Here is a 25,713-nt window from a genome sequence, read left to right as displayed (position 1 = left end):
TTCTCATTGGGTGAGGGAATAAGTACAAATTTGTTTGTATTAACTTATTGAACTTATAACTTAACTTATTTGTTTGTTAATTATTATTAACTCGTTGACACAGCACAGAGTATTAGGGGTGTGAACCTACACTGGTCTCACGGTTCGATTACGATTATCCTGTCATCAATTCAGTTCAATTCGATATCTCAATGCATTAAATGCACTGCATTTTCAATTTTACTTCAAAAGTGATGTGTGCGTGCGTGTGCGTGTTCGCCTGTTCGTGAAGTCGCAGTGACAGAAAGTGACATTCCAGTTTAAGTTTCATGGGACTAAAGTCTGTTCATGCTGTGTGTGTGTGGCCAAATGTTTCTGCATATTGGAGGTAGGTCTAGTCCCCCCGCCCCAACTTTGACGAAATGGAAATTTTAAGTGTTGCAAGTGACCATATTGTTATGAGGCGCCGTCATACTCTCATTGAGCAGTATGTGCGCGAGTTTGAGTGTGTGTGCGTGCTCGCGTCTCGTATGAGTATGTGCGTGGAGAGCTTGTGTGTGCGCGCGTCTCATATGAGTGTGCGTGGAGAGCTTGTGTGTGCGCGCGTCTCATATGAGTATGTGCGTGGAGAGCTTGTGTGTGCGCGCGTCTCATATGAGTGTGCGTGGAGAGCTTGTGTGTGCTCGCGTCTCGTATGAGTATGTGCGTGGAGAGCTTGTGTGTGCGCGCGTCTCATATGAGTGTGCGTGGAGAGCTTGTGTGTGCGCGCGTCTCATATGAGTATGTGCGTGGAGAGCTTGTGTGTGCGCGCGTCTCATATGAGTATGTGCGTGGAGAGCTTGTGTGTGCGCGCGTCTCATATGAGTATGTGCGTGGAGAGCTTGTGTGTGCGCGCGTCTCATATGAGTATGTGCGTGGAGAGTTCCGCGCATCTCGTGTGTGTAGAGTTTGCGTGTGTGCATTTCGTATTTGTTTGAGCATTCAGCAGTACAGTATGTTTGACTACTTATATGTGTATGCAAGTGTTTCATATATGTGTGCGTCAGAGCCGGCTTCAGACTGCGCTCAGCAGGGGGGCATTTATTTTCAATGGGTGGGCACTAGGTATGGGGACTTTTTATCGGATATCAGATATCCTATATTTATTATTGCTACTGCCTTTTCTGTTAGCTATTACCACGAAGTGATGCAACCCATACAATAAACACAAACCATTACACATTGTTGCAAGACGTGCAACTCTTAAGAAATTTGATTAAATAAGGGTTAAATAGGCCTATACAAAAAAATTGCAAGACCGACTCTGACCACAGCTTTATTAGAAACAAAGCTAACGAACATGCACACAGTCTCTCACTGACAGGATAGTAGTTTAACTGCTATCTCACTGGCGGAAGAGAGAAAAAAGCAACACATCTTTATTCTGCTTTGCTCTAACATAAGCGTTGACAGTAGCCTACTATTAAAAAAGCATAATGTAGTTACCTTTATCAAAACAGTTTATCAGTTTTCATCTGTTTGTTTTGAATGCAGTCAGGAATCTCGCGCCAACTGAAAGTCATTTCATTCATGTATTAACGTGCAAGTGATTGGGGGGGGGGGGGCGGCAGGTGGGTTTTCTCACAGCGCCACACTGTGGTTTTAGGTCGGCTTTATTATAATTTCAGCTAATGAGCAGTTTGTAGATATATATTTTTATAATTTCTCACTGAAATGTGAATTAAATTAAACTGATATTATTTTGTAAATTATATCATAATTCAATTAGGGGGGCATAAAAGACATTTGGGGGGGCATTGCCCCCTAATGCCCCCCCATACCGCCGGCATGTGCGTCAGTGCGTGAATGAAGTTTGATTTAAGCCCTAGACGCCGCCTCATATTAGGCTATCGTCTTTTCGCGTAAAATATAACCAAACTTTAGAGCGCTTCTGCCTCGATGCCATGTTTGCTGCGTTCTGAACCAAAACAAGGCAGCGCGGGGGTGACGTCATGACACATTTGCAACAAGCAGCAGAACCGATAAGCGGAATCGTTAAGCAGGCATACTAACGGTTCCAAGGAATTGGTTCACTGGGCACCGGTTCTGAAGAACCGGTTCTCGATTCCCATCCCTACTGAAAACATAGTTATGTATATGATATTGCATTTCTGTCAACAGATCCTTCTAAATATTACACAATGTATTGGCAAATACACTGCTGGCAAATACAGCAGTGGTCTTTGACTTTAAACTGATATTCAGGAACTCAAATAACCATCAAAATTCAATTAAAATTGTCCAGTTGTCCTGTAATGTTTATATTTGAGTGGTTCCTGTTCTGAGATTGAGATTGGCTCTGGTGTCCCTCAGGGTTCAATTCTAGGCCCCTTTTAGCATTTATATATTTCCTCTTGGATTGCTCTTTAGATCATTCAAGCTTAATTATCTTAGAACTGATCTTTGTTATATTTAATGCCATGAGCATTAAAAGGGTTAGTTCACAAAAAAATCCCATAATTTTCTCACCCTAAAGCCATCCTAGGTCTATGACTTTCTTCTTTCATTCGAACACAATCAGAGATTTATTAAAATATATCCTGGCTCTTCCTAGCTTTATAATGGGAGTGAATGGTACCTGAGATTTTGAAGCCCATCCATCATAACAGTAATCCATACGGCTTCAGGGTTTAATAAAGGCCTTCTGAAGCGAGAGAAAACTATCCATATTTATAACTTTATAAACTATAATCACGGGCTTTTGGTAATGGCCGTGTTCGAGTCGAGTGACCTCTGACCCGACGCATGACAGGGAAAAGTAATGATCAGGGAAGCGCAGAGGATCGAGCAAAACAAAACACCGGTCATGAATTAGAAGTATAAAACGATAATTTTTAATTTATTTATAAACTTTTTCAAAGCATTAACAGAAAGCTTCATACAATTAAAGTTAGAACTTTTTCCCCCCATTATAACACTTTCCGCTGAAATAATTAACCATATATTACATACAAGATAAGACAACAATAGTAATAATAATCACAATTATTAAGAGTCCCTTAGTGTTTTTAAATCGCCCCTTAACTTTTTTAGGGTAGATTTTATGTGACTCGTGTGATTGCTTTGTTTGTTATTATATTGGCTTTTTATTTTTATTGTTTGCTTAGTTTTTACGGCCTGGACTGTTATTTGTAAATTTGTTATTTCATAATATGTATGTAAAGTGCTTTGAGATGGTACTGTACATTTAAAGGCACTGTATAAAATAAAGATTATTATTAAATAAATAAAAAATAAAAAAACATATACACAGCCAATAATATTTTTTTTTACATATTCGTGGTCCGTACATAATTATAAAACAAAACCCCAATTGGTGATCATATTTAACATTGATCAATAAGTGGGAGAGTCTTCATCTTCTCAAAATATGTAATCATGGGTTGCCAAGTCTTATATAAAAAATTTCGACATGATCTTTCATTAAATATTTAATTTTCTCTAATTTTAAGTATGATACTAGATCACATAACCACATTGAGGCTTTAGGCGGGTTTAGGTCGGGTCAGAGGTCACTTTATATATATAACTATAGTGATTATAACCAGTGATTATAGTTTATAAAGCCATTAGGCCACGACTGCCCTGAAAAGGTTGAGAATCACTGGCCTGTGTAGAATAAAACCGCTTTTATAGGCCACTGACATGATTAAAGTGTCTCCTGTGCATCATTTTAAATACATTTTCAGAAGTATTACTTATATATTGAGGGGTTGATAAAGTGACGTAAGAGTGAATATTTAGGAGTGGGTAAATATTATAATAAGATATATCTTGTACACCTGGGAATTCTTTCCATTTATCATAACATTATTTGTACCTGCAAACTTTTTTAAGTAGTGCATCTTTTGAGCACTCGCTTTCAAGTTCTAGTCGAGGAAACATTCTTGAATCTGAATCTTGAATTCACTGACTGGGTTTGCGCGCTGTGGTCAGGTCTGGACTGGCTTTACCAGAGCATGCTTTTCTGATCTTCTCAAGCGCTGGCGGAATGACTTCTATGACAGAAACATCTGGAATAGAAAATAACATTTAAATCAGGAAGAAAAGATGTATAGTAGTGGCAATTAGTAATGCCTAGGAACATGGTCATTTTCACCCTTTATTCAAATATTATAAAACAATAGTTTTGTAAGCATATTGCCTAATTGTGCTTGGAGTCGATTGTTTTATTTGTGATAATAATACAATGAAATATTTTGAATTGTACCAGGCCCTCATGCAAAGAAACTATGAACATGCAAAAACAAGAGAGAACCAACAAAATATTAATAACTGATTATATGCTTTTTCCTGTGACCTATGCACTTTTTTTGCATGGTCAAATAAAACCTGTAGCTGTACTTTGCCTTTTTTCCAGATTATTTAGGCAGATAAATACTGTAAACAAATGTTTAGTGTTTTGTTCTTCCCTCATATTAAAAATATTGAAAAAAAGAAAAAATATTTTCCTCATATTTTGATGGTTTTATTGAACTTGTAGAGTCATTAAAAACAAATATCTCCTCTGGCCGTCACTTTTTGCCATTACTGTGTGTGTGTGTGTATATATATATATATATAAAATAGAAATATTAGTAGAAAATTTTAAACTAAACTAAAATTTGAAATGTTGTCTTGGAAATAAGCTGAAGTTGAAGCACAAAAATGATCAACTAGAAAATAAATATGAACTAAAACTAGATTAACTAAACTAAAACTAGATTAAACCTAAATAGCAATATAAAAAAACCCCAAGAAATTACAAAAACATGTACTAAAATTAACATGAAAATCTTGAACATGCAAAATTATGATTATGTTGTAGTTTCATTAAATATTTAATTTTCTCTAATTTTAAGTATGATACTAGATCACATAACCACATTGAGGCTTTAGGCGGGTTTAGGTCGGGTCAGAGGTCACTTTATATATATATAACTATAGTGATTATAACCAGTGATTATAGTTTATAAAGCCAAAAATTTTACTAAAATTAACATGAAAATATAAAAATAAAAGCTAATTCAACATACTAATAAAACTAAAATAACATTTTATGAATCACATGTAAATGTGAAACATGAAGTGTCTCTGTGATTTAGACATGAGGATGGAGATCGTAATATGTATAGTATATTGTATTTGTATGTATAGTAAATATAGATAGTAAATGTAAATTTGGCGCTCAGGAATTACAACTCAATACAACTCAGTATGAGGGCGAATAAAGATTGAATGCACAGCTGTTAAGTCGTTTAAGCCAGTTATTCATGCCGTCTCTTTTCTTTTACCGAGAGAGCGCTGGAATAAAGTCATTAGATCTGCAGTAGCTTTAAATGCAGGTTCTTCCATCTCATTACCAGAAGAGCCCCTTGTGCCCACAGGATATTTATTTTGGCGCGGCCTCGTGTGTTTGTGTTTCAGGTGTTATCTTTAGCTCCTGTTGGGCTTTCTCTCCAAACAGGAAGTGAGATAATGGAGTCAGAGGCATTACCTCATCATCACTTCGCTAATAAGCTGAGGCGCTCGCTAATGAACAGCTGGCGAGTCCCTCATGTCAGCATTTTCCGACCCAGGCAATCACCGGCTCCCAGCGGTGGAATTTCCTGCACACCGAAAAAGAAACGGCCAAGTCATTTCATTTACAACCGCACTTTTTCCAGTCGCCTGAAAGTAATCAACCCGAGTGAGCCTGAATCAGTGTTTTCAGGCCCTGGCAGAACACATCCATCTTTCAGTGTCTGGGCCTTGAGTAATGTGTTGACTGCGTTATATTAACTATATACTTCGATTGGTGCCGACAGGTGGAAACTCAGGGTGTGTTCGGTTCAGTTCTTTTGGTCAAAAAAAGAAAACGATGCATTAAAGTCCCCCTGTAGTCAATCACTTTTATCCCTTTAAAACTCATCTTTGATCACCTAAATGACATATTTAAACGCTTTTTTTCTTCATGCCTTAAAATATCTTGAATGTAACTCGACACCCTTGCCTCATTTAGTATGCACGGTTTTATGAATATGCAAATGAGCCCCGCCTCCACTCACTCACTCAGAGATCCACTCGTTGACGATCACACGTTGATCTGATTGGTTACAAGGTAGTTTGTGACGTCAGAAACACCAGCGATTTCAAACCGTGTTTTTGAGACTGTCTTTGGTTCACTGCAGTTTTAAGGAGAAAATACTCAGCAATGCTGTCGACTTATGAATTTACACATGGTTTGTCTTAAAGCATATTAAAAACACCTCATAGACACATAAACAACATTAAAAGCTGGATTTTCACCACAGGAAGACTTTAAGAGTGCATTCACACTTGGCAGGTTTGGTTCGATTAAAACGATTATTGGTGCGATTGCTAATGCACTTGCTCTGTACGTGTGGTTACATTTACTTTTACATTTAATCATTTAGAAGATGCTTTTATCCAAAGCGACTTACAAATGAGGAGAGCAATAGAAGCAATTAAACTAACAATAGGACAACAATATGCAAGTGCTGTGACCCTTCCCAGTTTAGTCTAACGCTGTATACAGGTCCTTCTCAAAAAATTAGCATATTGTGATAAAGTTCATTATTTTCCATAATGTAATGATAAAAATTAAACTTTCATATATTTTAGATTCATTGCACACCAACTGAAATATTTCAGGTCTTTTATTGTTTTAATACTGATGATTTTGGCATACAGCTCATGAAAACCCAAAATTCCTGTCTCAAAAAATTAGCATATTTCATCCGACCAATAAAAGAAGTGTTTTTAATACAAAAAAAAAAGTCAACCTTCAAATAATTATGTTCAGTTATGCACCCAATAGTCAATACTTGGTCGGGAATCCTTTTGCAGAAATGACTGCTTCAATGCGGCGTGGCATGGAGGCAATCCGCCTGTGGCACTGCTGAGGTGTTATGGAGGCCCAGGATGCTTCGATAGCGGCCTTAAGCTCATCCAGAGTGTTGGGTCTTGCGTCTCTCAACTTTCTCTTCACAATATCCCACAGATTCTCTATGGGGTTCAGGTCAGGAGAGTTGGCAGGCCAATTGAGCACAGTAATACCATGGTCAGTAAACCATTTATCAGTGGTTTTGGCACTGTGAGCAGGTGGCAGGTCGTGCTGAAAAATGAAATCTTCATCTCCATAAAGCTTTTCAGCAGATGGAAGCATGAAGTGCTCCAAAATCTCCTGATAGCTAGCTGCATTGACCCTGCCCTTGATAAAACACAGTGGACCAACACCAGCAGTTGACATGGCACCCCAGACCATCACTGACTGTAGGTACTTGACACTGGACTTCAGGCATTTTGGCATTTCCTTCTCCCCAGTCTTCCTCCAGACTCTGGCACCTTGATTTCTGAATGACATGCAAAACTGAGCAACAGTCCAGTGCTGCTTCTCTGTAGCCCAGGTCAGGCGCTTCTGCCGCTGTTTCTGGTTCAAAAGTGGCTTGACCTGGGGAATGCGGCACCTGTAGCCCATTTCCTGCACACACCTGTGCACGGTGGCTCTGGATGTTTCTACTCCAGACTCAGTCCACTGCTTCCGCAGGTCCCCCAAGGTCTGGAATCGGTCCTTCTCCACAATCTTCCTCAGGGTCCGGTCACCTCTTCTCGTTGGGCAGCGTTTTTTTGCCACACTTTTTCCTTCCCACAGACTTCCCACTGAGGTGCCTTGATACAGCACTCTGGGAACAGCCTATTTGTTCAGAAATTTCTTTCTGTCTTACCCTCTTGCTTGAGGGTGTCAATGATGGCCTTCTGGACAGCAGTCAGGTCGCCAGTCTTACCCATGATTGCGGTTTTGAGTAATGAAACATGCTGGGAGTTTTTAAAAGCCTCAAGAATCTTTTGTAGGTGTTTAGAGTTAATTAGTTGATTCAGATGATTAGGTTAATAGCTTGTTTAGAGACCCTTTTCATCATATGCTAATTTTTTGAGACAGGAATTTTGGGTTTTCATGAGCTGTATGCCAAAATCATCAGTATTAAAACAATAAAAGACCTGAAATATTTCAGTTGGTGTGCAATGAATCTAAAATATATGAAAGTTTAATTTTTATCATTACATTATGGAAAATAATGAACTTTATCACAATATGCTAATTTTTTGAGAAGGACCTGTATGTATATATTTTTTTAAATAGATATAGAATAGAAGAGAAAAGAGAAGAAAGTGTTAGTATTAATGCATCAAGTGTTGCCGAAAAAGATGCGTCTCTGATGGTTGTGTTCACACTTGTAGTTTGTTTCACTTGGCTTGCTTAGTTTGGACCAAACCCCCCCCCCAACATTTATTCCTGGTCCGTTTATCGCGTTCACATCGGCATTTTAACGCTGAACCTAAAGAGACCGAACTTAAACTCATAGAGATATGTTCACAACCTGATTGGTCAGCTTTTATTACGTATGTTTGGTGACGGAACTTACCGAACATCCAATACAATGCTGTGTTCTGGAATAAATGCGCTGCTTGTGTGTGTGTGTGTGTAGCTACATATGATGGTATTTTAACCAGCTGGGATTCATTAAGAGCTTATATAATGTGTAAAGGAGTGAAAACAGCAGCAGGAATTCCTCTAAAACACACAAATGAAGATCTGCTGTGTGGAGACGTGGTTCTGATGCCTGCACAGAAATGTCATAGGAAACATTGTGACTATGATGAGAAAAACCCGAGATATGTTTGAATTCGCCTCCTACAACCCTCGTTCACTATTCCCTACATTTACTCCACTAATATAGTCCACTTGAGGGAGTGAGTGAGAACGAGAGAGGGAATTCGGACACTGAGTGCCGCTTTTTGCATAGTTTGTGCTTGCCGTTTAATAATAGTTTGAAACTTAGCAAACTGGCAGCTCCAGTAGTAATAAAAAAAGATTTATCTTGAACTCTATTCATCTTGAAAACTAGCATATTTAAACCTTAATTAATGGAATTTATACGCTATAGCCAAATTGGACCGGTAGTTTGGAAAACGGATGGATGAATGATTCAACTGCAGGCTGCAGTGCATTATGGGTATTCTGAGCATAAATCGGTTGTACACTTTTTATTGCAGTGCATTATGGGATTGAATGAGTGCATTTGATAACATCTACCGTGGTTTCGGTTGCCACTACAAATGGCTGTCGACTCAAGTGCCCTATTTAAGGGTATAAGGGGCGATTTGCCACTGTCATTTTTAGGGTCACATCTTGTGACATCATGTCCTGTTTTTGGTTCGTTTAGATCTCTTTGGTGTGTGTTTGTGTTCATGTTTCAGTTGAAAATCTCCTCTCTCTCTCTCTCTCTCTCTCTCTCTCTCTCTCTCTCTCTCTCTCTCTCTCTCTCTCTCTCTCTCTCTCTCTCTCTCTCTCTCTCTCTCTCTCTCTCTCTCTCTCTCTCTCTCTCTCTCTCTCTCTCTCTCTCTCTCTCTCTCTCTCTCTCTCTCTCTCTCAATTCAATTCAATTGAGCTTTATTGGCATGACTGTGTAAAGTAGCACAATATTGCCAAAGCAATAGTAATCTATAAACATATATGTAGATACATAAAAGTGAACAATAAAAAAAAAAAACATTTCAATATTATGCATAAATATATCACAATAAATAAAATAACAAAAATATATACAATAACAAAAATAAGTACAGAGAGCAGTTTAATGGAAAAGAGGGTTCAGCCCTTCTCCCTCATATGATGGCAGGAGGACACATACTGCGCTGCCAGCTGAATACACTCTTCTTTCTCTCCCAAAATATAAGACAGTTTGTTTATGAGGCTCTCTTGTTGGAATTGAGGTATAATCTGTGCTATTTGTGTAAAATAAGCGTCTCTGATGTTTTTGTATTTGCTGCACTCGGTGAGGAAGTGCAGCTCGTCCTCTACGACTCCATCAGTGCAGTGTGAACACAGTCTGAGCTCTCTCTCTCTCCAGCTCTGCTTGTGTCGGCCCGTCTCCACACACAGACTGTGGTCACTAATGCGATACTTTGTCAGGAGCTTTCTCTGACCATAGTTACTGATATCAGTCAGGTATGGTGCCAATTTATAATCGGACTTTATTTTGTGGAAATATTGTAATTTATGTAATTGTGTGACCTTTATCTGCCAATCGTGTATGTATTCTTCTTTGGTTATTTTCCCTATTTCTTTTACTTTTGAGTGTCTAAATTGAATTGATGAATTGAGTTGGTGTTTTTCCACTAAATATCGCATGGGGTCACTCTCTGTGTGTCCTGCCCTGTATCTGAGAGCGCAGTGATGGTAACTCTTTGTCTGCGCATCTGATAGATGAAACCAGAACTTTACGGCTCTCTTCTGGATTTCGGATAGGAGAGGGAATCTGCCTAATTCTGCCCGGCAACCCAGACTTGGAGCGTTTCTGTGAGTTCCCAGGATGTTCTTGCAGAACTCAAGGTGGAAAATTTCAGCGGGGGTTTTGTCCCAGGATTCGTAATTTAATTTAAATTTTGGGCCCCAGATTTCACAGCCGTAAAGAAGGATGGGTTTGATGATGCTGTCAAAGATTTTCAGCCACAGTTTAATAGGTGGGTTAAATTTGAACAGGGGTTTTCTTATACTGTAATAAGCCCTACGTGCTTTATCAGTCAGATCTTTTATTGCCGTGTCAAATTTTCCAGAAGCTGAGATTGTCAGACCCAAATAATTATAGCAGGTGACATGATTAAGAATTGTTCCCCCAAGTGTAAATTTATATTTTTTGTCAGTAAGGCGAGGTTTTTTCTGAAAGATCATGATTTTGGACTTGTCCATGTTGATGGGTAAGGCCCAGTCGCTGCTGTACTGGTCCAGAAGCGAGAGGCTTTGGTGCAGACCCTCTTCATGAGGAGACAGCAGCAGAAGATCATCAGCGTACAGGAGGCTTTTGATTTCTCTGTCCTCGAGGGTCAGACCGGGACAAGAGGACTTCTCAAGTGCTGATGCCAATTCATTAATATAGATATTAAAGAGAGTCGGGCTGAGGCTGCAGCCTTGACGGACTCCTTTAGTTTGACTGAAATAATCAGTACGTTTGTCATTAATTTTAACCCCGCACTTGTTCCCGTTGTATATGTCCTTTATAATGTCATATGTCCTTCCTCCTATTCCACTTTGGATTAGTTTTAGTAAAAGTCCATTATGCCATACCGAATCAAAGGCTTTTTTAAAGTCAATGAAGCAGCCAAATATTTTCCCTTGTTTTGTTTGTTGGACGTGTTTTTGTATGACTGTGTGAAGTGTGTAAATGTGATTTGATGTTCTCTGTTTAGGCATAAATCCAATCTGAGAATTGTTAAGGATCTTGTGTTGTTGGAGGAACTGAACTAGCCTGTCGTTGATGATGGAGCAGAAGAGTTTGCCCAGGTTGCTGCTCACTGTGATGCCCCTGTAATTATTTGGGTCGTACTTCTCACCCTGTTTAAAGATTGGTGTAATCAAATTTTCTTTCCATATCTCAGGGAAGTGTCCTGATTTTAATAAAAGATTGAATAATTTGAGGATTGCATCTTTCAGTTTGGGGTTGCTGTGTTTCAGCATCTCATTTGATATTAAATCCATGCCACAGGATTTTTTGTTTTTTAGGGATTTTATCTTGTCTGTTAGTTCAATTAGTAATATGGGCTGGTCTAAATGGTTTAGCTGGTCTTTTACAGTGCGTTCCAGGTTATGGAGTTGGGAGGTCAGGTGTTTTTGGGTAAGGGTTGGTTCGTTTTGGGAATAGAGTTTTTCAAAATGTTCGGTCCAGATGTTTGGGTCATAGATGGGAATGTGTTTAGGTTCTTTTGATTTATCTAATTTATTCCATAATTCCCAAAAAGAATTCTGATCTACTGCCTCCTCAATCTTATTAAGCTTTGCTTTCATGTGATCTGCTTTTTTCTGTATTAGTGTTGACTTGTATGTTTTGAGGGTTTGCTGATATTTGTCTCGTGTTTGATGGTTTGCAGGGTCTCTGTGTTTTATATTTGATAATGATCTTAATTCTTTTCTTAATTTTTGGCACTCTTTATCAAACCAACCATCTTTTGCAATTTCTTTCTTACATCTATAATTTTTTCTTTTTCTCAGGGCTTTTCTGACCAATGTAGAAAATATTTCGTTTAATTGATGGGTTGCTAAATTTATCATTTTCTTCTCTTCGCTAAATGACTTAGACAGAAATGAATCTATCATGTTCTGGACCCGGGTGCTGTGGAGCTGGGCTTCGTACTGGGCAGGACTGTCTTTACCCCATATAAACGTGGAGGGGAGGGGGTGCAGTTTAACCTTCGGATCTGAAGGCCGGAGATTCCCGGATCTGTTCAGACTGAGGACTGTGTGACTGTGGTCTGATAATGGCAGCTGTGGCATTACGGTGTAATAGTTGACTTTACTGTGGTCTACATCAGTGATGGCGTAATCTACTGCGCTGCTGCCCAGATATGAGCAGTAGGTGAACCGACCCAGAGAATCTCCCTTTGTTCTGCCGTTAACTATATACAGACCCAGGCTTTTGCAGAGCTGTAGGACTTGTTTTCCGTGCCTGTTTATCGTGTTGTCATAATTCTGACGTGCCTTCGTAAATTGTTTCCGTTGATATATATGTGAGTTGTTAATATATTTGTCTCCATCTGAGGTAATGTAATCCGCTTCCTTCCCCGTTCTAGCGTTCAGATCCCCCATTAACAGAACTGATCCTAGAGATTGAAAGTAAACGATCTCTGACTGTAGGGTTGGGAAGATGTCTTCATTATAATAAGGAGACTCATATGGGGGGATATATGTGGCACACAGGTACATGTCCTCATCTAAACACAAAAGCTCTTTTTGAAGTTTTAACCACATATGTGTTTTCCCTTTTTTCACAGGCTGAATATAATGCCACAGATGGTCTTTAAACCAAACTATGATTCCTCCTGAATCTCTTCCGTTTTTAATATTAGGCTGTTTGATTGAAGGGATTCGTAGCTCTCTGTAGTTTGGAGGAGTGCAGATTTTGGAGTCTAAACGACACCATGTCTCAAGTAATATAATTATGTCTGAACTATATACAATATTTACAAAATCAGGGTTAGTAGTTTTCTCCCCAAAAGCAGAAGAGAACATCCCCTGAATGTTATAGCATGTTATTTTAAACGATGACATTGACGAATATTGGATTTACCAGAAAAATGTATGAAATTCATGACCCAATCATGTTTTAAAATATAGATTAATCAATCAGAAAGGTAATATAGAGGATATATAGAAGTATGGTGAGTCGGTCAATTTTACACATTGAATAAAAAAAAAAAAAATAAAAAAAAAAAAAAGTGATTAAGAAATAACGATCATTCTTGACAGACACACTATGAGTATTTAAGCTAACATATTGTCACATATAATTTGCAGCATGTGTTTGATCTGGATCAGGTCAGTGGTGTCAGCTCTACCTGTTCCTGCCGCTACAGCGGTGTAGCTGTCCGTCTGTCTGACTGACTCGCGCTCAGGGGGTGTTATCTGAGGGCGTTTCAGGGCTGACTCCTTGATGGTTTTTGCGAACAGTCTCATGCCCTCTCGATGGATGTGGATACGGTCATACAGATGCTCATGGGTGATGCGCTGATGGTTGGCTATGTGAACGTTCGGCATTGAAGCACAGATGTTGGCTATCTCCGCGTTGATTGTGTTGATGATCCTTTGAGGGACGTCTCTGCGAGGTAGAAGGGTTGAGATGATGACCTTGGCTCCCGGGTAGATCCTGCTGGCTGTTTTCACCACGTTGGACAGGGCTTTTGTGACGTCCACCCTTGCACTGATGTCGTTTGTTCCGGTGTGAAGAATGATGTGTGACGGTGCGCCCAGCACTCCCTCTCGCAGCAGTCTCAAAGCAGAGTGTGAGGTGGGACACCAGAACTTCTTCACCGATCTGCCCGGAAACAGACGTCTGTGGTCAAGATGGTGGCCGTTGGAGTCACAGAGGATGACGATGTTGTCTTTACTCGCCTGATCTCTGCCGGTGCTCGTGGATGGTGTTGTAGTTGGTGGACGGTATGGTGTGATGTTTCTGTTGACTTTCCTCTGAGGGGCTTGATGAGATTGTGGGGTTGCAGGAGTGAAGTAGCTCAGTGATGGTGTACTGACACACTGCTGATGTTGAGCTGTGGTTGGGATGCGTTCAGGAGTGAAGGAGCTCTTTTTTGTGTGTGCTGACACTGCTGATGTTGGGATGCGTTCAGGAGTGGAGGCGCTGTGTGTTTGAGTGCTGACACACTGCTGATGTTGTTTTGTGTGCAGCTGGTTTCTGGTCTCTTCCAGCAGTCTCTCCAGTGTGTGGCCGTGTTGTTCTCTTCTACCCAGCTCCTCTCTCACCCTCCTCAGCTCCTGTCGCAGCTCCTGATTGGCCTCCTCCAGATGTTTAACGGCCGAGCAGAGCTGTTGTAGTTGTTGAATGCTGTGATGGCTGGACATATTCAGGAGCTGGTGGATGTTGTTGGTAGTTTCCTCTTTAAACAAGTAATAGTCCTGCTCCAGCTCTGCGATGTTGTCTCTCAAGGCCTTTATCTTGGGAGACGCAGGAGTGCTGATATGTCTGTCTGTCAGAGAAGTTCTTGAGCCTGGGTCAATGTTTGTGTCCGTTGTGTTGTAGAGTCCCTCTTCTGTGCTTCTCTTCACTTCAGGATCTTTCTTAATCTTCTGAACCTCCACTTTAAGATTTTTGAAGTTCTTCTGGAATTCATTAAGGCTGGTTTCTGGTCCCTGGACCATGACTGTTCCGTTATGATAGAGGTTCACAATCAGCTTTGTGTCGTTGTCTCCTTCCAGAGTGAGTTGTCTGCCTTTGCTGACGCCTCCTTTTCTTCTACATGTCATGGCAGAGCTGAGGATGGTGTGCCAGGCTGATGGGTGTTCAGTGAAGAACAGCAGGTTACACCGGACTCTGTTGTCTTCTGCTCCACTGTAGTCAGACAGCAGTAACTCTTGGTTCTCTCTCAGGATCATCTCTTTCATCCTTTTCTTATCTTTAGTAGATTTAACTTCTGCTGGATATATTATCTCCAGCTCTTCTTCATTTTTGAAAAATGCCTCTGCTTTAGGTAGGCCCATGTTGTTCTCAACTGAATTAACTGCCACGGAATGTTAGCTCGGCTAGCAGTTAGCTTGATATGTTGAGTTTTTATGCAGTTTTTAGGTGATGACAAAAAAATTAAATCGTTTTCAGAGGTCTTACCTTCAAAATCTTCTGCCTCTTTTGTTCACAGTTAAGTTTTCAATCATATAATTACAGATTGAGTCATAAAAAACTTACATTTTCTGGCAAAAATGTTGTTGATATCAGGAGCTCATATTTTTGCTGCCAACTGTCATCGGAACTCTCTCTCTCTCTATTCTCTCTCTATATATAGTTCTTTTTATAGAACTCCCTATTCTCTCTCTCTCTCTCTCTCTCTCTCTCTCTCTCTCTCTCTCTCTCTCTCTCTCTCTCTCTCTCTCTCTCTCTCTCTCTCTCTCTCTCTCTCTCTCTCTCTCTCTCTCTCTCTCTCTCTCTCTCTCTCTCTCTCTCTCTCTCTCTCTCTCTCTCTCTCTCTCTCTCTCTCTCCTTGGCCAGTCACTCGCCCGTGGTTTTCTGCATTCACTCCCTAGCTTGACAATCCTGCCAGCGGCTTTTCTCTCTCCCTCCCTTGCATTTCATATGATCAGATTTTTCCTTCTTGGCATGTGACGGCCTGAAGCCTGTAAAGTCTGTTCTGTAGAGCCGCAGAGCCACGAGTGATTCAGAAAGCAGGACTTGATTCTTCTGTTCCCGCTGAAATTATAGATCATTTAAGCCGTTACATATGCACTGCTGTCTGACCTTTCAGCTAGAATTGTGCAGATTTACATTACCTCTCAAAAGTTTGGGGTCAGTATGATTTTTTTCTTTAACTAGAATTTATATGTGCATTAAATTAAATTTTTATTTTAAATAAACATTCTTTTCCTCAAAAATAATGTGAAATGTGACACTGAAGAATTGTAAAAATGCTGAAAATTCAGCTTTGATCACTGAAAAATTAGTTTTAGATTTATTCACATAGAAAACCATCTTTAAATTTGTATAAATATTTTTGTTAATAATTGCAATAAATGCAACCTTGAGACTTATTTTAAAAACTTTAAAAAATATTACCAACCCCAAACTTTTGAATAGTTCAATATTCAATATATAAAATATATTCAGTTGTAATGGGTAGTTAAAGCATAACATATTTTATGAAGATTTTTGGTCAAATGTATATGAATATATAAGATGAAGTGTATATTTTAGGTCACCTTCAATAGTTTTGTTTAAATGGTATTGTGGCAAATTATTTTAAAAAGTAGGCTAGTAGCCTTATAATTTGAGATGGATGCATGCATGCATAATAATAAAAAAAGCAAAATGCTGTTTAAAATGTTTATATATATATATAACATGCCACACCGCAGGACATACATGCCAACTTCCTAAGTGTATTTCTCGTCAACTAGTCATGTCCCATTTACCTCCAGCTTATTTTTCATTGTAATAATATGCTGTCTCACAACTCATTAATAGTCAGTGACACAAATAACATTAAAAATCTTGGAAGATTTTTTTCCGCCTCATTTCCCATTGAAAAATATTTCTTGAGGAAGTAGTTCTTGAACTCAAAGTTCTTGGATGTTTGTATAATGAAAACACAGATGCATAGTGACATACGCAGGTTTAATGAGCATATCAAGTGCGGAATAATGCTTTTTTCAGCATTGAATAATTAAACCTTATAATATGAGATGCATGCAGTTTAAAAAGGTTTTAAAAATATACATGCCACACCCCACAGGACATGCCAACTTCCTAAGTGTATTTCTTGTCAGCTAGTCATATTATAGCCAGGCTTGTTTCACATGCCAGTAAATTGACTTCTGCAAACCTTAGTAAATCACGTTGCATGATTTGTTGAAAGTGAGTGTGTTTTTCTTCAGTTGCACGCACTGACTCCTCATGCAGAACACCAGCAGGTGTCACTGTGATGTTAAACCGTGGAGATGCGAGGCTGTTCGGCAAGGTCACAGAATGATGGAACATGACAAAAAGAAAGACACTTTATTGATGTAAGAAAGCATATGAGCGCAGAACCATTTGAACCGAGTCGAACCAAAGCTTTTCCTGTAACCCTGTCCATGCTGTCGAGGGGCTCACACTATTCATGAAGTTAAATTATTTAAACCTTTTCATTTGAAAGCCAAAAGTGCAGTGCCTGATGAGTGATTTATTTGGGCAAAATAGCAGAGGCTTTTATGCTATAAGACTTAAAACCTAAGTGTTGATTTCTCCTGCGATGAAAGCCTATTGAATTATGCAACAATCCATTACCGTGGCGTCACCAGGTTGTTAAACCTTACAATCTCATCTCTTAAGCTCTTGTGTTGTGTAGACAGTAGGTCACCACAGTAAATGTTTACACAACATTATATTCAAACTGTGGTTTTTATCCTTCGTATTATTTTTCATGTAGCTTTGGATAACAGCCCAGCTTGACCCTAAGTTCAGGCCGCTCGTCTTTTAAGCTGCCTAGAGATAACACGACTAACAAAATTCATGTTTCAGCACACAAATACCATCATATCTTTTGCATTCATTTTTAGTCCAAGAAGTTTCTTCAGGAAGGCATTAGATTGCAAGTCTCGTGTGTAGTGAGACTTTGGTGAGTTTTGAAAAGTGCTTCATTCTTCTTCAGTTGAGCATGAAACACAAATAAAATTAATTGTTAAACCTCTCCAGACTTTTGGGGTCTATCTTTTATCTTGTTTAACCCTGCTGGTAGATTCCTGTAACTACACCATCCTGACCGAAAAATCATATTATTACAACATTTAATAGATGTTTTTTGTTTTGTTTTTTACCATTGCCTGATTCTTTTTTGTAGGACTGTTAGAGCATGAAATGGGTTTGATTATTTTATATCGTCTTCAGCTGATATGTGGTAATTTTATTCTGTCTTTCTTTTTTAGCAACTTATCCCCTATGTAGAGGATGACAGTTCGAAACTGGACGACCGGATGGCCAATCAAACGCGTGCTTCCAGCGAAGAGAGGAGAGAAGTACTGGAAGTTAATAAGGTTAGAAAAAAGCTCAGTTTTGACAGATTCAATCGCTGTTTGGATTTATATGCAAATGATTAAGAGTCTATGATTGGATCATTATTGCAGTAATTTTTATGTTTGTTGCATGTTATATGTTTGGGTTACACTTTAAAATAAGGTGTCATTGTTACAATGTAATTATATATTTAAGTACTAAGTAATATAAAGCAACTACATGTACTTATTATAGGGTTAGGGTAGGATTAGGATTTGGTTAAGAGTTAGTTGCATGTGATTTTGCATAATTACTGCTTTGGTAAGTAATATATGTAACAAGGACATTGTTAAAATAAAGTGTTACCCATGTTTGTAACAGTTCTTCTAACCCTAATCGATGGAATGTGTAGCTTTTCATTTCTTAAACAACCATGTAGGAAGAAAAATCATTGATTCCAGGATATGTATAACAAAAGAGAAATATATTTAAAAAAAAAAGGTTGGGAGGAGCATGAAAAATAATTTTTACACATGAATCTGCACCTTAAATTCATTGAAAGTTTTTGGGATGTGCTGGAGAAGACTTTAAAGAGTGCTGGACTCTTGCATTGTCGATACCAAAAATTATTCAGAATTATTCAGAAATTATTCAGAAATCTTATTCAGAATCTATTTTTACAGTGTCCTTTAACATGATATGCATTGAGATATCTGCAAAATAATGAAGCCATAATATTTGAAAACCAACCTGATGACTCTCTGCCAAGGATTTTATGACTTTTTGCAGTAAAAGCGAAATGTTCTGGCCCTAACAGTCTTTTCTGCACTCCTCTCTGCCATTGAGTCGGCCTTATTAAAAACTGCAGCATGCTCATGAAAGGCAGTCGGCACGGAAATGCTCATGCGACGAGGGCCCTGGAGCTTTTCGCCGGCCAAATAGCCAGCTGCAAATAACACGCTGGATGAGGAAACCATGTTGGGGGAATTAAGGATGGCAAACTCAGGGGAGGTCAAGGTTGCGTCAGAATGTGGAGCGCAGATGTGTTTCAGCTCTCCAGCATCTGCCTGTGCAGCACTTACATGTTCTTAGCTCTCTGATGGTCACAGGACATTAAAGTAAACGGATAAAATATTCAGCTTCTTTTAGGCAGTGCTTTATTTGGATTATTTTAGTTTTTATATCTTTATATATTCTCTTAACCCAAGCAGATGGAGAGTTTGGGGAGTGGCTACTGTAGCAGATGGAGAGTTTGGGGCGTGGCTACTGTGAGAGATGGAGAGTTTGGGGCGTAGCTACTGAGTTTGGGCGTGACTACTGCAGCAGATGGAGAGTTTGGGGCGTGGCTACTGTGGCAGATGGAGAGTTTGGGGCATAGCTACTAAGTTTGAGGCGTGGCTGCTGTAGCAGACGGAGAGATTAGGGCAGGGGTAGGCAAGTTCGGTCCTAGAGAGCCGCTGTCCTGCAGAATTTAGTTCCAACCCTAATCAAACACACCTGAACAAGCTAATCAATGTCTTCAGTATTACTAAGGCTATAGGCAGGTGAGGTTTTTTTTCAGTGTTGGAGCCAAACTCTGCAGGACAGCGGCTCTCTAGGACCGAACTTGCCTACCCCTGGATTAGGGTGTGGCTACTGTGGCAGATGGAGAGTTTGGGGTGTGGCTACTGAGTTTGGGGCGTGGCTACTGTGGCAGATGGAGAGTTTGGGGTGTGGCTACTGAGTTTGGGGCGTGGCTACTGTGGCAGATGGAGAGTTTGGGGCGTGGCACCTGAGTTTGGGGCGTGGCTACTGTAGCAGATGGAGGGTTTAGGGTGTGGCTACTGCAGTAGATGGAGAGTTACGGCGTGGCTACTGCAGCAGATGGAGAGTTTGGGGGGTGGCTACTGTGGCAGATGGAGAGTTGGGGTGTGGCTACTGAGTTTGGGGCATGGCTACTATAGCAGATGGAGAGTTTAGGGCGTGGCTATTGAGTTTGGAGAGTGGCTACTGTAGCAGATGGAGAGTTTAGGGCGTGGCTACTGTAGCAGATGGAGAGTTTGGGGCGTGGCTACTGTGGCAGATGGAGAGTTTGGGGCGTGGCTACTGTAGAAGACGGAGAGTTTAGGGTTTGGCTACTGTAGCAGACGGAGAGTTAGGGGCGTGGTTACTGTAGCAGACGGAGAGTTTGGGGCCTGGCTACTGCAGCAGATGGAGAGTTTGGGGGGTGGCAACTGTGGCAGATGGAGAGTTTGGGGTGTGGCTGCTGAGTTTGGGGGATGGCTACTGTAGCAGATGGAGAGTTTAGGGCGTGGCTATTGAGTTTGGAGAGTGGCTACTGTAGCAGATGGAGAGTTTAGGGCGTGGCTACTGTAGCAGATGGAGAGTTTGAGGCGTGGCTACTGTGGCAGATGGAGAGTTTGGGGCGTGGCTACTGAGTTTGGGGCGTAGCTACTGTAGCAGACGGAGAGTTTAGGGTGTGGCTACTGTAGCAGACGGAGAGTTTGGGGCGTGGCTACTGTAGCAGACAGAGAGTTTGGGGCGTGGCTACTGTAGCAGGTGGAGAGTTTGGGGTGTGGCTACTGAGTTTGGGGCATGGCTACTGTAGCAGATGGAGAGTTTAGGGCGTGGCTATTGAGTTTGGGGAGTGGCTACTGTAGCAGATGGAGAGTTTAGGGCGTGGCTACTGTAGCAGATGGAGAGTTTGGGGCGTGGCTACTGTAGCAGATGGAGAGTTTGGGGCGAGGCTACTGTAGCAGGTGGAGAGTTCAAGGGGTGGCTAATGTAGCAGATGGAGAGTTTGGGGTGTGGCTACTGAGTTTGGGGCATGGCTACTGTAGCAGATGGAGAGTTTAGGGCGTGGCTATTAAGTTTGGGGAGTGGCTACTGTAGCAGATGGAGAGTTTAGGGCGTGGCTATTGAGTTTGGAGAGTGGCTACTGTAGCAGATGGAGAGTTTGGGGAGTGGCTACTGTAGCAGATGGAGAGTTTAGGGCGTGGCTACTGTGGCAGATGGAGAGTTTGGGGTGTGGCTACTCAGTTTGGAAAGTGGCTACTGTAGCAGATGGAGAGTTTAGGGCGTGGCTATTGAGTTTGGAGAGTGGCTACTGTAGCAGATGGAGACTTTAGGGCGTGGCTACTGTAGCAGATGGTGAGTTTGGGGCGTGGCTACTATAGCAGATGAGAGTTTGGAGCGTGGCTAGTGAGTTTTGGGGCGTGGCTACTGTAGCAGATGGAGAGTTTGGGGTGTGGCTACTGAGTTTGGGGCATGGCTACTGTAGCAGATGGAGAGTTTAGGGCGTGGCTATTAAGTTTGGGCAGTGGCTACTGTAGCAGATGGAGAGTTTAGGGCGTGGCTATTGAGTTTGGAGAGTGGCTACTGTAGCAGATGGAGAGTTTGGGGAGTGGCTACTGTAGCAGATGGAGAGTTTAGGGCGTGGCTACTGTGTCAGACGGAGAGTTTGGGGTGTGGCTACTCGGTTTGGAAAGTGGCTACTGTAGCAGATGGAGAGTTTAGGGCGTTGCTATTGAGTTTGGAGAGTTGCTACTGTAGCAGATGGAGAGTTTAGGGCGTGCCTACTGTAGCAGATGGTGAGTTTGGGGCGTGGCTACTATAGCAGATGAGAGTTTGGAGCGTGGCTAGTGAGTTTTGGGGCGTGGCTACTGTAGCAGATGGAGAGTTTGGGGTGTGGCTACTGAGTTTGGGGCGTGGCTACTGCAGCAGATGGAGAGTGTTATATTAATTCATTATTATATTAATTATATTATATAATTATTATATATATGAAATATTTAATAAATATTTTTTTAATTATACAAATATCTTAATTAATTATCAGTTTGGGAAAGCCTGGACCAATGGATAAATTGATGGATTATTTTTACGCATGTGCACAGGATTTATAGAAACATGAGGTATGATGGATGATGGAAGGACAGATGAATACAGAAAAAGAGCGGTATAGTATGAATGAACTGATGGATGAACAGACAGATAGACATCAGCCTGAACGAACAAGTGGACGCATGCATGAAAGTAATTTGACCATGCATGATTGAAAATTAGCACTCAGGTCAGTTTGTTGAAACATAATGGAGACCAGCTGTCTGACTCATCCCATTGTAGGCTAGGTTGCGCATTTTAATAGAGTCATGCTATTGTCTTGCTGATTGAGTGCGTCGTTTGCTTTGCCAATGGAGCTCAGGCTTGATTTAGTGAATCCTTCATCACTGTTGGAGCTCCAACAAGTTGGTGAAGTTGTGGAGAGATGTATAGCGGCGGGTATGGTAATGTCCCGCTGCTTTATGGGACGTTCCGTCACTGAATGATCACCCTGCTCTCGTTATCTGTCGATTGGGGTAATTGCTGTCTGTCAGTCCAGGCTGAATAATGGTCTTGCAATCTCGAGCGGCCTTCATCACCGCAACCAGTCTGTCTTCACACATCTTGTATGTGTTCTGGTGAGTTTTATTGTACCTTTCATTAGCAGCATAACAATATTGGCTTTGTTTTTTTGCTTAATGCCAAATCTCCCTGGTGTAAAGGACTGTTCACAGCAAGAACTATTAGGATGTTAGCATCCACATCAAAGCCAGACAATATTCTGTTTATTATAAGCACATAATGCAGTTATGTCGTCTGTCACTTTAAGTGCTCAAGCTCTTTAAAGGCACACTATGCAAGATTTGTACCTTAAAGGCAGGCTTGTGCACAATTCAGAAATGAATTGAGAATGACTCCTGAATTCCAATTCAATTCTTGAATTTGAATTGAATTTGAATTGATGTCAGAAACAGGATCTAGAATTACAATTCGAATATGAATTAAAGGAGGCAGAATTGCAATTCAAAACAAATTCTAAGAAATACATATAGATATTTTAAGTGAAGTGTTTAACAATGAAGCTTTACAGTATATGTCAGATATGATTGCGTTACATATTCTATAAATGAAATTAGTTTGAACTACTTGTACAGATTACATTAACAGGAAATATTTTCCCCCAGCAATGAATTTTAAAAGCTCTAGTCACAGAACAAATAATTAAGTTTGATTTATTATAATTGTAATTTTGTGGTACATGATAGAACATGACTCCATTTCCCAGAATTACTTAAGAAGTAAATCTTTAGAAAAAAACAATTTGAGGTGGACATTTGTTTATATGTGTATATATATATATATATATATATTTTAGAACAAAATGTATGCAGGGATGAGTGAGTTAACTGTAATGAAATTATGTTATTGAATTACAAAATGAATGTAATTGTATTTAGTTGTATTACTGAGGTAAAATATGTAATTTAATTAGTTACTAATCAAATTAAAAGGAAATTGATTTACATTGATAAAGTAATCCAAATAAAGTAATCCAAACCACATTTATAATGGGTGACTTATAACAGTAAGCAATTACTTTCCAAAGTAACCTTCCTAACGCTGAATGTATGTGAGATTCAACATATTCTTTCTGTTGTGTGACTGTGTGGAATTTCTTTGAATTGCCATGAATTTAATTCCACTTCCTGTCATTCCAATTCAAATTCAACTTCCTGTTGGGCGGAGTCAATTCAATTCAAATTCTGGAGGCCAATTCTGAATTTTGGCCAAGCCCGCTTAAAGGTGCTCTAAGCGAAGTCACACGTTTTTTAGGCCAAACATTTTTTTGTCACATACTTCAAACATCTCCTCACTATCCGCTAGCTGCCTGTCCCCTGAACACACTGTAAAAAAATGCTGTCTCTCTCTGTATAGACACCCCAGGCTTCACAAACGGCAACAAAAACAAACTGGGCTAACCCGCACCACGAAACAAAACACACTGTTCCAGCCAATAACCGACAAGAAGGATTTGGGGGGTTAGTGCGCGGATGAGGAGGAGGGAGGGTCTAGCTGGCCTCCGTTTTGTTTGACAATACTTCGAATGTCAACAAGAAGTGACATCACCCAACATCGCTTAGAGCCATAGATATATACACTAGATGTTGCCTTGGGGTTCTAAGCATGCGTCAAAACCGCCGCCATCTTGGAACAGTGGTCTTGTCATAGGAAGTACTGTAGCTAGGTATCGCTGCTATCTCCGCCTGTACTTCGAATTCATGGATAATGCCGGACTTTTGTGCTGCGTATGGATGTTCACACGAACGAAATCTAAAAACCAAACAGCAAGGGATTACATTTCACAAGAATTTGAAATTTTGTATTTTTTTAAAAAATTTATCTGGACTCAATGATAAATACATGTCTGACCGTTGGAACGAACCAAAAAAACTAGAAAATCGCATTCATGACGATTTATGGTGATTTTATTTCCGTTAGACCTTTTCCTACATTGACGCAGATGCATTAAAGAGGAGGCGCTCCCGTTCCATGATGGCGGCTCTATTGACGCATTCGTTCCAATGAACTGCCGTAGCCAAGGCGACATCTAGTGTATATATCTATGGGTTAGAGCACCTTTAATATAACAGCTTCAAAGTAATTTCGATGGTAAACAAACTCGTAGTAGGGCGAATCATCCCGATAGCAAAGCTTTCAAAACCAATGCAAAAACCAGCAATGCAAGTTTGAGAGGTGGCGCCCTGCCAAATCTCGCAAGAATCACGACTTGCTTTACGACACGACGTCACATAAATCAACAACATATAAAGCGCCCTCTATGGAAGACACTAAACTAGGGTGCATTTCAGACGTGATGGCAGACTCGACAAAGGAAAAAACGAATAAAAAGCGCGGTCGGTAGAGTCTAGGAAAAGGAAACGAGAATCTGACCGCGTGAGGAACGTTGGCGAGAGCTAAAAAGCAGCCCTGAATGCAACAATGATGCTGACTTGGCGTTGTTGTTGGACTAGTAAGTAGATCTCTTTTTATTTGTAAACTTGCTTGCATTCTATGTTGTATGTTGTTGCGCATACACGTTGTAAATAGTGTAAACGAGCGCAATTTGCAAACTATTATGATAAATTGCAATAATCATGTCTAACGACATAATAACGGCCAATGTTATGAAATAATGCGACGTACATGTAATTTTATTGATGTCATCTGGCATTTTAGAATGTTTACATTACACTCAAAAAACACAAATTAAATTATACAGTAGGCCTAGGCTATAGGCTATTTTCTTGTTATTTAACTGCAATAATGTAAAAAAGTTATAAGCCATCAAACGCGGTCAAGGCAACTTTATTATTATAAAGTAGGCTAATCGCTTGACATAAACGTTTTATAGGTATCAGGCCGTGAGTGCAGAGACGCTCTGCGTGAGTGGTATTTACGACAGTGACGTTAAATAGAAGTACTCCCGCTGTTTGACAAAAATGGAATTCCTGCATAGTGTGCCTTTAAACCAAGCGGCAACATTCGAATCTGAAAAATGAAGCCTACCTGGAAGTGTGAAAAACTGCAATACATCGAAAATCCGCTAGGGGCAGGTCCCAAAAGGGAGCAAATGTCCATAGACCCCCATGTTAAAATGCCCATTTTCACAGCATAAATTCATGTTTTACAGGTTGGTCCCATGGACTTTTATTGTATTTTTCGATAGGTTCCGAGTGTCTCACAACTGTGAGGGGGGTGATTTTTTTTTTTCTAACTCGTTAGTTTAGATTGTATTTAGATATAAAATGTATGACATAAGGACGTGGTTAACTTTGATTGACAGCGTGATTGACAGCTGATAATGGGCTTCGCCGAGTGGAATTCCTGAAAT

At 40.2% G+C, this 25,713-nt stretch overlaps 1 protein-coding gene and 1 long non-coding RNA gene across 2 annotated transcripts in view; both read left to right on the top strand.

Moving 5' to 3' along the window:
* Positions 1–25,713, top strand: part of med30 (mediator complex subunit 30) — a 50,480-nt gene that overhangs the window by 2,697 nt on the left and 22,070 nt on the right. Inside the window, exon 4 of the mRNA XM_077195747.1 lies at positions 17,954–18,061. Coding sequence (XP_077051862.1) covers positions 17,954–18,061 — 108 coding nt within the window. The remainder of the gene's footprint in view (positions 1–17,953; positions 18,062–25,713) is intronic.
* Positions 19,646–21,725, top strand: LOC143702213 (uncharacterized). Its single transcript, XR_013190409.1, has 5 exons — positions 19,646–19,827; positions 19,922–20,758; positions 20,843–21,037; positions 21,206–21,445; positions 21,646–21,725. It is a non-coding gene; the product is annotated as an uncharacterized LOC143702213 (long non-coding RNA).

The sequence above is a fragment of the Siphateles boraxobius genome, unplaced genomic scaffold (assembly GCF_051911475.1).
Source record: "Siphateles boraxobius isolate OS27281-9 unplaced genomic scaffold, OSU_SipBor_1 35, whole genome shotgun sequence".
Lineage (NCBI taxonomy): Eukaryota > Metazoa > Chordata > Actinopteri > Cypriniformes > Leuciscidae > Siphateles > Siphateles boraxobius.
This window is presented reverse-complemented; position numbering and strand designations above follow the sequence as displayed.